At 42.4% G+C, this 14,956-nt stretch overlaps 1 protein-coding gene across 2 annotated transcripts in view; it reads left to right on the top strand.

Annotated features, from left to right (window-relative positions):
* Positions 1-14,956, top strand: part of VAPB (VAMP associated protein B and C) — a 52,515-nt gene that overhangs the window by 20,546 nt on the left and 17,013 nt on the right. For both annotated transcript variants that reach the window (XM_030532934.1, XM_030532933.1), the window contains exon 2: positions 1,899-2,051. In XM_030532934.1, the coding sequence (XP_030388794.1) occupies positions 1,899-2,051 (153 nt within the window). The remainder of the gene's footprint in view (positions 1-1,898; positions 2,052-14,956) is intronic.

The following is a 14,956-nucleotide window of genomic DNA, read 5'->3' as shown; positions in this document are numbered from 1 at the left end:
TTTGTTCTATTGCTCCTAATTATAACCCCTTGTCTCTGTTTTCAAAGTGGGGGCTGGAATCATGGACTCTATTCCAATGGGGAAGGCTAAGGGAATTTAGTGGTTACACCTTTGGACTACCAGGGATGCCATATAACTGAGTAGAGCCAGAATTTGGTGCATTGAGGGACTGTTTCATGTCATGAAACTTGTGTGTCCAGCCCTAAATTCCACTGGCTTCCCCTTTTGCTGCCATCTTGCATAGCAAATACATGTCTAATGTGCTGTTCACGAAGCACGCAGAACTGATGCTATATTGACGTTGGAGGGTGTGTCGTATTTTTCTTTTTAAACTACACCTCTACCTCAATATAACGCTGTCCTTGGGAGCCAAAAAATCTAACTGCGTTGTAGATGAAACCGCGTTATATTGAACTTGCTTTGATCCACCAGAGTGCGCAGCCACTTCACCCCGGAGCACTGCTTTACCGTGTTATATCCGAATTCATGTTATATCGGACCGTGTTATATCAGGGTAGAGGTGTATTTGCATCAAGGACATTGGCTTTAAGCCTGTAGGATTTTTACAACTTTATCATACATCACCTTAAAAGACCAGTTTTGTAGGAGGAGGTAAGGTGAGCCCATAATTTAATCTGTTAATTATTTCAAGATGAAGGTGCTGTGGTCTGGAACAAGTCCCATCTTCCTGAAGCAGCAGCAGTTATATAAAGAAACATAACATTAAAAAAAAAAGTACTAAAACAAATGATCACTTCTGTATCCAGTTGAAAATCTATTTAGTCTCCTTTTTTGGGAGTTTCTTCATATTTTACAGTTCAAAATATGAGGAAAATTTGCCTACTGCAGTGTTAAATGTTCATACCCATTTGGCTTTTATTCTCTAGGATTTTTGGTAATTCCCTCCGATGATTATGCACCAAGTTTTCTTGTTTTGTAGCCTTTGTCAGAAGCCAGTTAATCATTTAATGTTTTCACGTCTATAATTGTCTTGCTCTGTTAATATGAAGAACAGAGAAATGAGTGCAGTAGCACACTAGCTAATATTTGGACAGCCAGCCATCTATAGCTCTGATCCAATTAGAAATCCCTAGTGTGTCCTTTGAATAACATGCTTTCACTGGGACACCCTGGTTGAATATTGTACTAACCACTCTTATAAGTCTGCCTTTCCTTTTAATATGAGCAGTATTCACTTTTTTGTCAATTAGACAGTTTTAAGATTTCTTAATGGTTGACTTTCCTTCTAAAACAAACTTTCTCTTCCATACAGCCTAGAATAAAGTGGGTCAAACTCTCTGCTCTTATATCCGTGAACATCCAAAATAACTCTTACTTCAGTATTTACTTCACAATTACAACAGCGTAAGATAGCGAAATTCAGTTGCTAAGTTTTCATGATGTACCAATTATGCTTCCTTGTAGCTTATTAGTCATTAAAGGTAAAGCACAACTATTGATATGCATTCAAGAATAACATGGGTCAGATTTTCAGAGGCCTCAACCCATCCTCAGTTCTGTATGCACAGTTAATTGTAGATGCCACTAATGGAAGCTGAATATCTAACTATATCAGTGGTTCTCAAACTTTTGTATTGGGGACTCCTTTCACACAGCAGTCCTCTGAGTGCGACCCTTGTCATAAATTAAAAAACACTTCTTTTTTTTTTTTGTATATTTAACACAATTATAAATGCTGAAGGCAAAGTGGGGTTTGGGTGGACGCTGACAGCTCGTGACCTCCCATATAATAACCTTGCGACCCCTTGAGGGGTCCTGACCCCCAGTTTGAGAACCTCTGAACTATATGATTTGTAGATACAAATTTAAAGTCTGTTTAAACTCAAAGTTTAGAGAGTATTTTTAATATAATTTAAAATCATTGCTGTGTTCTGCAGGTCCTTTCACAGATGTTGTCACTACAAACCTGAAACTTGGTAATCCTACAGACAGAAATGTGTGCTTCAAAGTGAAAACTACAGCACCACGCAGATACTGCGTAAGGCCTAACAGTGGAATTATTGATGCAGGAACATCAATTAATGTTTCCGGTAAGTCATTCAAAATGGCTTGTTTTGTAATTGAAGCTGGTCTCATCAAATCAGTGATTATTTTCAGAACACTGTGTGAACTTAATATATACTGGGAAAGTGGAGAGACAAGCAGGAAAGCATGATTTCATATTTATTTTATCTCCATGAAAAACAAACTGTTTCATAAACCTACTTATTGCTGGTGGCATAATTTTTAAAGCTTTTATATTTTGATAAAAGCAAAAACAAATCAATGTAAACAATGCAGATAATTACTTTCAGAATCACCTGTTTTGTACTCTAAGGTTATGGCTACACTTGCGCGGCAGCGCTTTGAAGTTTCCAGTGTAGTTGCAGCGCCAGCGCTGGGAGAGAGCTCTCCCAGCGCTGCACGTACTCCACATCCTCTACGGGTGTAGCTTGCAGCGCTGGGAGCCGTGCTCCCAGCGCTGCGGCACTGTTTACACTGAGGCTTTACAGCGCTGTATCTTGCAGCACTCAGGGGTGTGTTTTTTTCACACCCCTGAGCGCGAAAGTTGCAGCGCTGTAAAGTGCCAGTATAGCCATGGCCTGAAAATACGTGTGCTTCGGCACCAAAAAAAAACTTTACTTTGTAAGGGGGAAAGCATAACTGATTTATTCACTTGTCTGTTTATTGGGAAGTGATAGCTGAATTTTTAACTTGCTTAAATCCTCAGAAGTTTGGTAACTGAATTATAGCAATCATAAAAAGACAAAGCAGACTGGTATGCTGTAAGTTTACAGAGCTGAATATATTTCCCACTGAAATTGGAGGGTTTTGTAACTATTTAATTATACCACTGCAACCCAGAGAAAAATTTGGCCCTTCAAGATAAATGTTTAACTTTAAATTACATCTCTCTGACTATTTTGCTAACATTTGCAGATGTATTGGAACAGTCAGATAATATTCCATAAACCCCGTGTCACAATAGAAGTGGAGAATTTGACTTAATCTCTCTTTCAGTTTTGTGGATTTCACACCAATCATTGCTCCTTTTTTGAAGCTTTTATCCTTTAAGAGGGGCATAATTTTACCAGTCTCTTAGATTTCAATGGCGGTTTCATTCCTGGAATGAGGAATATGTAGCTGTGACTTAGCAATAAAATATTAACCCTATTTATACATGATAGTATAGTCTTCAGTGCTTATAAAAATATATGGAAATACTTATTGAATCAGTTCTACTAAGTCAGTTTTTAGTGACTGTTAATTTGAAATAACTTTAAAACGTGCATGGGTTTTTCATGCAGTTTTTTTATATATATGAGTTTTATGTGCTTTGACTCAGAATTGCATGTCCTAATTGTAATGGCTGCAAATTGGGTAGTTAAATTCCAAGTTTTTTCAGGTGATTACATGTATATTCCACCTCGGGGTCGGGGGGTGGTGGTGCGTGCGTGTGTGTACGTGCCACGTGCACAAATTGTTGAAGATTTATCCCTCAGTTGGACCTGTCGGGGGCACATGCGCCATCGTCTGTCTTGTGCCACCACGCAAAGGCATAAAGGACAGAGTTGCCATGACTCCTCTCAGTTCCTTCTTATTGCCCTTAACGGTTGTTGAAACATGTCTTGATGTTGCACTTTTTTCTCATTTGTGTATAGTTAGTAGTGTTTTATAGTTTAGACTCTTCATTAGTAATAGACATAAGTTTTTTCCTTTAAAGTGTTTTTTGAACACTTTTTGGTTCCTGTTGCTGGGTACCTTGAACTCTGGGTTTCAAGCCTTGCAATTCTTGCAAGAAACTGATACCAGTGAGTGACCTGCTGATTGCCTGGGTTGTCTCAGGGAGTCTCATATCAGGAATCTGTGTTAAATGCTCAGAATCTGGGAGTTTGAGAACCCTGGCACCAAAGTCCAGGAAGCTTCTGGGCAAGAACACAAAAGTGCACTCAGGGCCAAGGTACTCTCCGAGGCAGTCATATGCTTAAAAGAGACCATCAGCTCCAGTGCTGGCACCATGGAGACTAGCCCCTGAAGTGGCTCCATTTAGTTCAGTGGTATGGGAGACTATGCTGGAGGCTTATGCAGCAGTATGGTATAAGAACGGCCGTACTGGATCATACCAGTGGTCTGTCTAGCCTAGTATCCTGTCTTCTGACAGTGACCAATGCCATGTGCTTCAGAGGTAGTGAACAGAGCAGATAATCAAGTGATCCATCCCCTGTCGTTCATTCCCAACTTCTGGCAAACAAAGGCTAGGGACACTCAGAGCATGGTGTTGCATGGATCTGGTGAGTCTGAGCACTGGCTTTGCCAGCTATCCAAGATACTTCTCACTCAATACTGGCACCTGTTCTAACTGTGTCATCCCAGTGCGCAGTATCGTGAGTTCCTCTGGTTTGCTGCATCCCTCTTTGTGTGGTGGAACCATGATCTCACTGGAACTGCCATCACCAGGCTCCGGACATCAGTCTGTGGCATCAATGGCAACAGTCCTCCCTTCTTGGTCAGAAGTTGACTCCAACCTGTCGCTGCTGTGCCATGAACATCATTTTTCCCTTTCCACTACCTACCATCCTCAGTATCCTCTGGAGGCTCTGTCTTGGCCCTCAAGCAGAGACCTATATCTGGGAAGAAATTGGACTCTGAGGCCTTATCCCTGGCCATTTGAACTCCTTGGGTGTTTCCACCTGCGTCCAAATAGTCTCCACATCCTCCCTGCTCTGCTTTATAAAGTAGGCACCAACACACACCAGATGCAGCAGGAGACCTCGCTCAGTACCGGGCTCAATACTGAGCGGGATGTAATTGCTCTGGTGGATTTACCTTTAGAGGAATCAACGGAGCTCCACAGCACTCACCTTCGATCTCCTCCTCTTCATCGCCCGTGAAGCAGTGGTGTCAGAAGGTTCCTCATCTCCCTTAAAGGACTGCAGGGCTCAGCAGTACTATTAAAGAGGGTGGCTTCTGGTCTGAATATCCAGGTGGAAGGGGCTGGAGAAAGGTCTCTCAGGCTAGTCAACATCTTAGTTTCTTAGGAACCATCTAGAGCTGAGCTTCATTAATTGGGAGCAGTCTGAAGTCCATCAAGGTGCTATGGCAGACACAGTCTTTCTTCCCCACCATCCCACAGCAAAAAGTTCCAAGCACAGATATCCTGTCCCCTCACAGGGATTTGAACATTTACACCCACCGTCCAGGGTCATTGGTGGTCTCAGCTGCCAATGATAGAGAACGCCAAGGTTAGCAGGAAGGAACGGAAAGGATGCAAAGAAGCTGGATCTCTTTGGTAGAAAACTTTATTTGCCAGTGAGTCTGCAGTTTAGGATTGCTAACTAGCAGTATTTGCTTGGTCTCTATATAGCCTTTTGGACAATACATTTAAATTTAAAGACAAATCGCTAGAGGATACAAGTCAGGAATTTCTCGCCCTGGTGCTTGAGAGTAAAGTGATGGCCAAAACCTCCCTTCAGGCTGGTTTGAAGACCGCTGACTTTGTATCTGAAGCCCAGGCATCGACCATTATGCAGCTCACATGGTTATGGCTCCAGTCATCACATAGTCTTCAAGAAGTCCAACAGACTATACTGTGCCCCTTGAGATGTCATCACTCTTCTCTGAGCAGACCGATGATAAGCTGCATGGCCTAAAGGACTCCAAGGTCACACTCAAATCTTTGGGCATTTACACACCTGCACCAAAGAGGAAGCAGTTCTGTCCTAATCAGCCTCACTGGTATCCTGTTTTCACGCCTTGTCACCAAAACCTAGCCAGGAAAGAGAACAGAAATTATAACAGAAGACCACCCCTACCCCCTTTATGCAATAGCTCCTGATTCACCCAGACAGCCTGAGAATTGTAAGCAAACATTTTGTTGTTTGTCAAAGACAGCCTACCAATTTCTGGAGTGCCAGCTGCTCTATCCCACCAGTTTACAAACTGACTATCCCACTACCTAAGTGCTCAGTCCTACATCACTACAGATCAGTGCGTGGTGGAACTGGGACTACACCCTTCATTTTCTTTCTTTCCCCCTTCCCACCCCTGTTTTCCATCCGTTTTCAGGGACCATTGTCATGAGGAAGTTCTCCTTTGGGAGGGTGCTATCTCTACTTCAGTAAGGATGATAGAGGAAGTTTCTCAGTTATACAGGGGAAAGGGTTTACTTCCCAATATTTCCTGACCCCAAAAGCAAAAGGAGGTCTCAGACCCATACTAGACCTGTGATAGTTCAAACATCTGAACAAAATAGTTTTGCATGGTCATGCTGGCTTCCATTATCTGGTATACTGCCCTCAGCTTAAAAGACACATTTCTGTGTGGCAATACATCAGAGCCACAGGAAATTCCTCAGGTTTTTGGTAAATAAGACCCACTACCAGTTTACAGTACTGCTGTTCGGCCTATCTGCAGCTCCACGGGTATTCACATAGTGTATAGTAGTGCTGGCAGCATTCCTGAGGAAGTCAGGAATTCAAGTTTTTCCTACTTGGATGACTGGCTAGTGAGAGGCCAATCTGAGGTTCAGATGCTGACCTTTATGTCAATCATCCAATCCACCTTCGATGCACTAGGGTTGCTCATCAACATGGAGAAGTCAATCCTGTCACTTATATAAAATAAAGTTTATAAGAACAGTCTTGGACTCTGTGGAAGCCAATGCCTTTGTTCCACATATAAGATTGCAGATGATGCTTGCCGTTGTGTTAGACCTGAAGGTCCATCCTACCGTGAGGAGTATAGACTTGCCTCAGGCATCTGGGGTATATGGGCTCAGGCACTTATGTAGTTCAGCTTGCCAGGTGCCATTTTCAGGAGCTGCAAGGGTAGCTAGCATCTGTGTACTCTCTGTAGAAATGATGGTTTGGATGCCTTCTGAAATCTTGGCCTCTCTAGACTGGTGGACAGATCCTTCAAGGGTGGAGTGGGAGGTCCATTTGCTCCTCCTCAGTCAGCTTTATGGGTTTAACTGGGGCACTTAAATGCCTCTGAGCTGGATTTGCTTTCACACTGAAATTCACATCATGATGGTGATAAACTCAATCTTAAAATGCCTACCCCAAATTAACAACGTATTTTTAAACTATGCCTGATAAATCTGAAGAACGCTTAAGTATTTCTTTCCTGTGACAAGTACCATTTGAGGTTAAGGAAGCAGGTTTCTGGGATTACAAATGTTAGTTCATTTCCTTAGAAAAGCTATAGTGACCTTTCAGCTGTAAGCTTGTTTTATTACTATTTAATAATGGCCCATTTGCACTCCAGCGTTTTTCAAAAAGAGCTGTGCATCCCTTTTGTTCATGGTAGTTTCCTTAAAGCACAAAACCTGGAGGGGGACTGCACACAAAAAGTAGCACAGCCACCTTGGCTCTGGTGTCCAAAGGGTAATACAAAAAGACCATGTCAGAGGGTCTGCATATTGAAGGGGGTGTGCAAGAGAAGATTGAGGGAGGAGGGAGCAAGTGATGAATAGATAGTAGGTTTCCAACAATTTTTGGGTAAGTGCACCAGGTACTGCTATATGTAGAACTGTAGTAGCAGCCATGGAAGTAGTATGTTGTGCTCTGGTACCACGCTGGGGTGGGTTGAGGGAAAGGATTTAAAATATCCCCAACTCATGCTGAAAAGCAGATTTCCCTAAGTTGCATAGCAAGTTGCCTGTGTTTTAGCCTGTTGGGAGAAGCCTGTGTAGAATTTACTGCTGCTAGTCACCATCTTGCCAAGTGTTGGTTTAGTTGCAATATGTGAACTAAGCACCAAATGTGGCAAACCCGTTTCCATCCTGCCTTAATACTTTAAATAGGGCCTAAACAGTGTAAACTGCACTAAGTAAGGTCAGCGTGTAGTCAGGTGATTAATCACTGGAACAATTCACGAAGAGTTATGGTAAGATTCACAGTCATTGGCCATTTGTAAATCAAGAGTGGATGTTTTTTGAAAAGATATGCTGTAGTTCAACAAGAATTACTTGGGGGAAGTTAGGTGGCCTATGTTATGTAGAAGGGCAAACTAGATGATTAGTAATCCCTTCTGGCCTTACAATCAGACCCTCATGTCTGGAACTTTCCATCTACACAGATCCAGTTTACAGACTCGGGGCCTGAAATATGAAGTTTGGAAAAAAAAAAAAGGCTAATCGGTGCTATGCTGTTTGAATCTTGCATTCTGGTTTTCATGATCTTGCCTACATTAACTCGCCCCTCCCCCCATATTTTCCAAAATATGCAATTAAAGTAGTTTAATTCTCAAAACCACTTCTTGGGCATGCTGTCTAATTGTCAAACACACAGCAGTTTAAAAAGCAGGATTTGAATTGATATTATGAGCCATGTTTGTTCATGGATCAAGAGAAGTAACAAAATTTTAGGTCCATCAAAAATACTTCTGCTTCTTGCAGCATGTTACTGGGGTTAGCACTTTTAACCTTCACCAAATTTTGATTTCATGAATACGTAAGTAATTATTGCAACACTTGTAGTGAGGTGGCGGATCTACTGATTTGCTACCACACAAAATAAATTAGAGGCTATGGGGAGGGTTGCATATATATTTTACTTTAGTATGATTTTGCTTCTCAGCACTGATACTTGTCAGTAGCTATATCAAATAGCATATATTCAATTTGTTAAATGTGCAAAACAAATCATATATTAGTGTCCTAAGATCTAAGAAGTAAAAATAGCTTTCTGAAGCAAGGTATTTTCAGTCTTGTAATTTAAATCATATATAAGGCATAAAACAGCACTTTGGATTCTCCAAAACCTAATAAGAAAATATTGGAGTATAACGGTTTGGATGATAACTTCCAGCCAATAAAACTAATAGGACTGTATTTACAATCTCTGCTCCATCCTCCTGAGTTTCTGCTGACTAGGTTTAACATGGCCATTTGGTTGCACTAGAGTGGCATTGCATTTCATTTTTTAAAAGATCCGTGCCAAAGTCTAACTGCATAAAGATTTTGGACAAGTTGTTGTTGTAGTTTATCAGAAAATTACTATCTGAAGCTGAAATTGGGGCTGTTGTATCTTCCCAATGCTACCACTTGTCTTCCATTAAAACAGTACAATATGGTTTGAAGTGTCTCGTAGGAATGTAAGCTTATAAGCGGATAACTCTCTTTTCTCAGATAAGAGAATCCAGTCATATATTATCGCTATATTCTGCTTTACTTGAGCTCGCATGATAGCTCCCTTAAAACACACTACAATGGTTGAAAATCAAGCTTTCCATTCTCCAACAGTGTGGCAAATCTCCAACCTCTAGAGGCTGTTTTATGTGTATTTCAGAGCACTACTTAAATACCAGAACATTTTTAAGCATTCCCATCCCTATCAGCACATCTTAACTACAATTCCAGGCTTGTAGCCCAGATTTTTCTTAAAAAGCTGAGTACATAAATGTACATACAGTTTGTCTGATTATGACAATTGAGTGCAAATGACCATCAGCAGCTATTTGCATAACGAGTGGACTGACTTTTGGTCTTAACTTGTGTGTGTGTGTGTGTGTGTGTGTGTGTGTGTGTGTTGCTTCTTTGACAGAGACCGTCTTCCTTCTGGTTTTGTAACTGCCTGGAGTGTGCAATCTGTAAAAGATGCACATGAAGATATGGGGTTCAGTTGCAGTCAAAATTTGAAAATTTCACCAGATGCTGATATGCGGCAAGGAGTGGGGGTTGGGGAGGGGTTTACAATCTGGCATATGCAAAGTTTGCTACATAATTCCTATCAGTATAATTTTCACGTATTGATCTGAAAGAACAAGTATAACAACACTTACACCATCAAACCTTCTCTAGAATCCTGCTATTATGAAGCAGTGAATTAAATTCAGAACAGCAATCTATCTTTTTGGCATTCAAAACAGATTCAAAGTTGTACCTTGGGGAAATAATTACTTTTAAATGAGCTTATAGCTGCACTGAACTAAGCAAACTGATATGAACCACAGGCCTACAGAATTTTTTCCATAATTGGATAAGTATTCAACTACCCAGTTAGTCCTCACCCACTATAGAGATTCAAGCAGCAGAGAAGACAGCTGAGCAACAATGGAGGAAGTACTGATCTTAATTACCACGCTTCTTAAGTCTGTTACACGTTGTGTAGTATTGAAACAAGTGCTGTCACAGTTCGTTTTCATTTTGACCAACATTTTAAAAAATGTTTTCAACTTCACTGCATCTCAATCATTTTAAATTTAGCACTTCATATAAGAAGATTTCAGTGTCTAGCTCATTCTACCATTTTTAAAAGGCACATAGTTGCTAATGGCAAGAGACTCTGTGTGTTGTATTTGTGTATAAGAATGTGATGGCATAGCCTTAGTGTTGTTCTGTCCTCTTAAGAAAACAAATTTGTTTGGCTGTTTTTACTCTAAAGTAAGGGACATCCTTGGACATAGCTTTCTTGTAACAAAACCTTTAGATATCCAGTGTATAGCTTTATGTGCATATATCAGTTGTTAACTGAAAGTTCTTTCCTGTAGTTCATCTAATAAGCAGCTCATAATTTTTTTTAACTGTGCTAGTAGATCAGAGTACACTTAAATCTGGGACTCTGCATGAACTAAATGATGGGGTAAGAGGGACTTTTTGGTCGTAAAATGTACCTTCTGAAATTTTACATGGGCTATCTTTTAGTCAGGTTAATAATTGTAATTGTGGCATTATGCAAGTTTAATTTTGGATTGCAGTTTGTTAACTTGGAGCTGTCTGCACCATCTAGTTACATGTATTCATATTCAAACTTGTTTTTGCTTTTGAAATTGAATGTGGTATTTTAATTGACCAATGGACTGCAATCAAAATATAGTTGTTAGCAGTCTCTCCAAGATAATCTGAGACTCACAATACAATTTGCAACAACAGAGGTCCCAGATGACTTCTGTGATTAAAAATTGTTTCAGTAATTGAAGCACAGGGATTCCCCTCTGTTAATCACTCTTAGAAGGGAATTTTCTCTTTTAAAAAAAAAAGACTCCTGAAATTCCTTCGCCACCCTAATCCTCACCACCTTCCAACTCACAGAAAGGTGATTTGACAGGTAGTGACCTCTTCTGGATGGAACTAGCGGGAGTTGGTCACGTCCTTTCTGTGGGCCTCTTCCCATAATGTTCTGCATGTCTACAAACTTAAGCCTAATCTACACTACAAAGTAAAGTCGCCACAAAGCAGTTTACATCAACCCAGTTGTGCATATGTCTACACTTAAACTGGTGTCCCACCACTATATGTACCCCGTTACGCTGACATATTAACACAGTCTCCCCAAGCAGTGTTCAGCTGCAGCTGAAATGCCTAATTCAGTGCAGTGCATGAGTAGATACTGTGTTGCTTATGTTGACCTTGTCTTCCAGCAGTTGTCCTGCAGTGCCACACACTGACCACTCTGTTCATCACTGTGAACTCCACTGCCCTGGGTCATGGAGACTGGAAGCCCCTCTCCCCTTTAAAGCCCTTCAAATTTTTGAATTTTGTTTTCCTGATTGCCCTACTTGGCAAGTGAACCTAGCAGGTCTCCATTGTTGAGTGAAACGGCCCAGCTGACCATGCTGGCAGCACGATCCACTCTCCTCCCTGGAGTAGACAGGAGATAACTGAATCTCTTGGGCTTGGGGTTGAAGAGGCTGTGTGGGCACAGCTCTAGGCAGCTGTAAAAATGTTAGACCCCTACTAGCAGATTGCTCAGGGGATGCAGGAAAAGGGGTACAGCAGGGACCAGCAGCAGTGCACGTGAAAGCCGAGGGGCTACGATGGGCATTCCAGAAGGCCAGGGAAGCCAACAGTTGATCCAGTGCCAAGCCACAGACCTGCCACTTTTACAAAGAGCTGCATGCTGTACTGGACAGAGACATCACCTCCATCCCCCCACAGCATTTGTGGATACCTCCTGAGGAGCTCAAGTCATAGGCCCCTGCCATGAACAGCAAGGAGAAGGTGGTGGTGGATAAGGAAGAGGATGACCATGGGAGACAGCTGACTGGGGAGTCCAGCTCTGCAGCAAGCCAGAACCTGTTTATGACTCCACTGCAGTCCAGCCAGTACCGCCAGTTGAGCACAGGCAAGTCCGGGTCAGGGGAAGGAATGTCGGGTAAGTGGTACAGATAAACTTTCAATTACAGGGATGGCATCTCCAAAGTAACAGGACATATCTTTTGACTTTTCCTTAATTTACTCGCTCCTAGAAGAGGTAGTGATACAAGCAGTAGAAGTAGAGCTTCTATCTGCTTTTCATTCCCCTCTAGTGTTGGGTGCAGGGAGGGCAAGGGGAAGGAGATGTGGAGCAGTTTGGTTATGTACACAGGCATGTTTCCTGAATCCTTTTGAGCGATCTCGATGAAACTTTCACAGAGGTACCTGCAATCCTCTGCCAAAAGTTTCTCGAGAGATCTGCCTTATTTCCATCTCCACAATAGAACACTTTCCCACGCCACTCAGTGATAACTTTAGCAGGCACCATTCCAGTACACAGGCTAGCAGCATCTGGGCCTAGGTGGCTTTGGGACACTGGCAGCACCTATGTTCTCCCTGTGTTTGTTACCCTCAGGAGTGAGTTGTCAGATAAAATCACCACTACATGTGGGAAATGGTGCCATTATTCGGTGTCATTGCCCCATACTCAGTTTCATGCAACTGGGCAATTCCTTCTTCATTTTGTCAATCCCCAGCAGGCCATAATCCCTTCTCCCACACACACCCCATGGCTGGTGCTGTGACTGGCACCATACACAAGCAAAAGCAGAGGTGAGAATGTAGTGCTTAACACTTGAGGGGAACAAGGATGAGTGAGATCAGCATTTTAAGTTTCATTTTCTGTAATGAATACACTGACAATAGTACCTCAGTGTGTGTTTTATCTGCAACTGCTGCCACTTCGTCCTTCATGACTTTCCCCCTCCACTCCCACAGAACACTCAAGCCAGATAAGGAGAAGAAAGAAGAGGACTCAGGATGACACATTCAGTAAGATCCTTCAAGCCAATGCTGCATCACACTGTGAGCACAGGGCCTGGAGGACGAACATGGCGGCCAGCTTGGAGAAGGAAAAAATAGAGAGGGGAGAGGCCCAGGAATCCCAGCAGGAAAAAGGGAGGGAGTTGCATCAGGATGCAGTGGAGCTCTTCAGCCAGCAAACAGATGCTGCAGATTTTGTTGAACTTGTAGGTCTACCAGTCCTGGGCTCACCTCCCTCTGCAGCCCCTTGAGAACTTGGTATCAGAACCTCCCTATACCGCTCCCCCAACGTTCCACATGGCATTTGGGGTTGCTGCACTATTCTTACCACTCAACAGAGGAGAACATTAGACATTCACAGCTTCACATATGCTGACCTGTGAAAGCCACAGTTGGTGTATAGGTAGCTGAAATGGACGTGATTGTTTAGTTTTTAATGTTTGTTTTAAAATTGCATTTTTTTGCACTTATTTGTTAAAGAATAAACTTCTATTTGGAACATAATTCATCTTTATTAGTTCATAATGGATGCTGCTGAATGCTCAGTAGTTCTGAAAGCAGTCAATTACCTGTTGTTTCACACTCACACAACTCATAGGATCAGTCACAAACAAAGTTAATCGATGCATTGACAATGTTATATTCCTACATGTACAGCAATCACTACACAATTCCTACCAGGGCACACACAAGAGCAGGGCCAGATAGTGCATACACCACCACCACACATTACTCTGGCTCACTGTTAACATGGTTTTCCAAAGACTCCCTGAGCTATGTAGCTCCATGTCAAGCTCTTCTAATAGCCCTTGTGTCTGGCTGTTCAAATTCAGCAGACAGCTGTGCTGCCTGTGCCCTCTCTCCCAGAAGAAACGTTCCCTTTTTGCTTCACAGATATCATGCAGGACACAGCAGGCAGTTAATGCCATTAGGATAGTTTTCTCACTGAGGACCAATCTTGTGAGTAGACAACACCAGTAGTCAAATTATTCCTTGGTGCTGTCAAGGTGGCCAGTGTACAGCTTCATGAGCAAGGGATAGGCTGGGTCTCCGCCAGGATCACTACTGGCATTCCAACATTACCAATGATAATCTGCCTGTCAGAAAGAAAGTCCATGCTTGTAGCTTTCTGAACTGTTCTGTGTTCTTAAAGATGTTAGTGTCATGCACCTTCTCAGACCAGCCTACATTGATGTCAGTGAAAGAATCCCTGGTCCACCAATGCTTGTACTGTGTAACCATAGAAAAGTAGCTCTTTCTGTTAATATACTCAGTGGTAAGGTGGTCTGGTACCAAAACAGTGATATGAGTGCTATCTTTTGCTCCACCACAGTTTGGGAACCCCATTGCTGCAAAGCCATCCCCTATGTCCTACACATTGCTGAGAGTCAGTCCTGCATAGCAGAAGGCAATTAATGGCCCCGCACACTTGCGTGACAGTGGCCCCCACAGTGAATTTCCGGGTTCCAAATTGATTCCTGACTGACCAGGAGCAATCTAGCATTGCAAGTTTCCAGAGTCAGATTGCCAGTCACTTCTCCAATATCAGTTCAGCTCTCATTTTGGTGTCCCTGCGCTGGAGTGCTGGGGCAAGCTCAGCACACAGATCCAGGACTGTGGTCTTGTGCATCTGAAAGTTCTGCAGCCGCTACTCATCGTCCCAAACCTGCATTACAATGCAATCCCACCAGTCAGTGCTTGTGTCTGGGGACAGAAGGAGTACTCTCCAATCTGCAGCTGCTGCATGAATGCCACTATCAACCTTGAATTAGTTTTTGCCATGTCTCACAGCAATCTGTCCTCCAAGGAATCGTCATGTTTCCCACTCATTCGATGGTTCTTGCAGCTCTGCAAATACTGCAAGATTGTGTACCCTGTGCTTACAACGCTCATGACAGCTTGTGCAGATTCCATGCTTCTTTCTCAGATGGCAGACAATGAGGAGGGGCATACGGGTTTGTGGAATTTTGAAAAAGCATGAAAATTATGGGATGCAGA

This window comes from Gopherus evgoodei, chromosome 14 (genome assembly GCF_007399415.2).
Source record: "Gopherus evgoodei ecotype Sinaloan lineage chromosome 14, rGopEvg1_v1.p, whole genome shotgun sequence".
NCBI lineage: Eukaryota > Metazoa > Chordata > Testudines > Testudinidae > Gopherus > Gopherus evgoodei.
The sequence above is the reverse complement of the archived record's forward strand: the minus strand, read 5'-3'. Positions and strand labels throughout refer to the sequence as shown.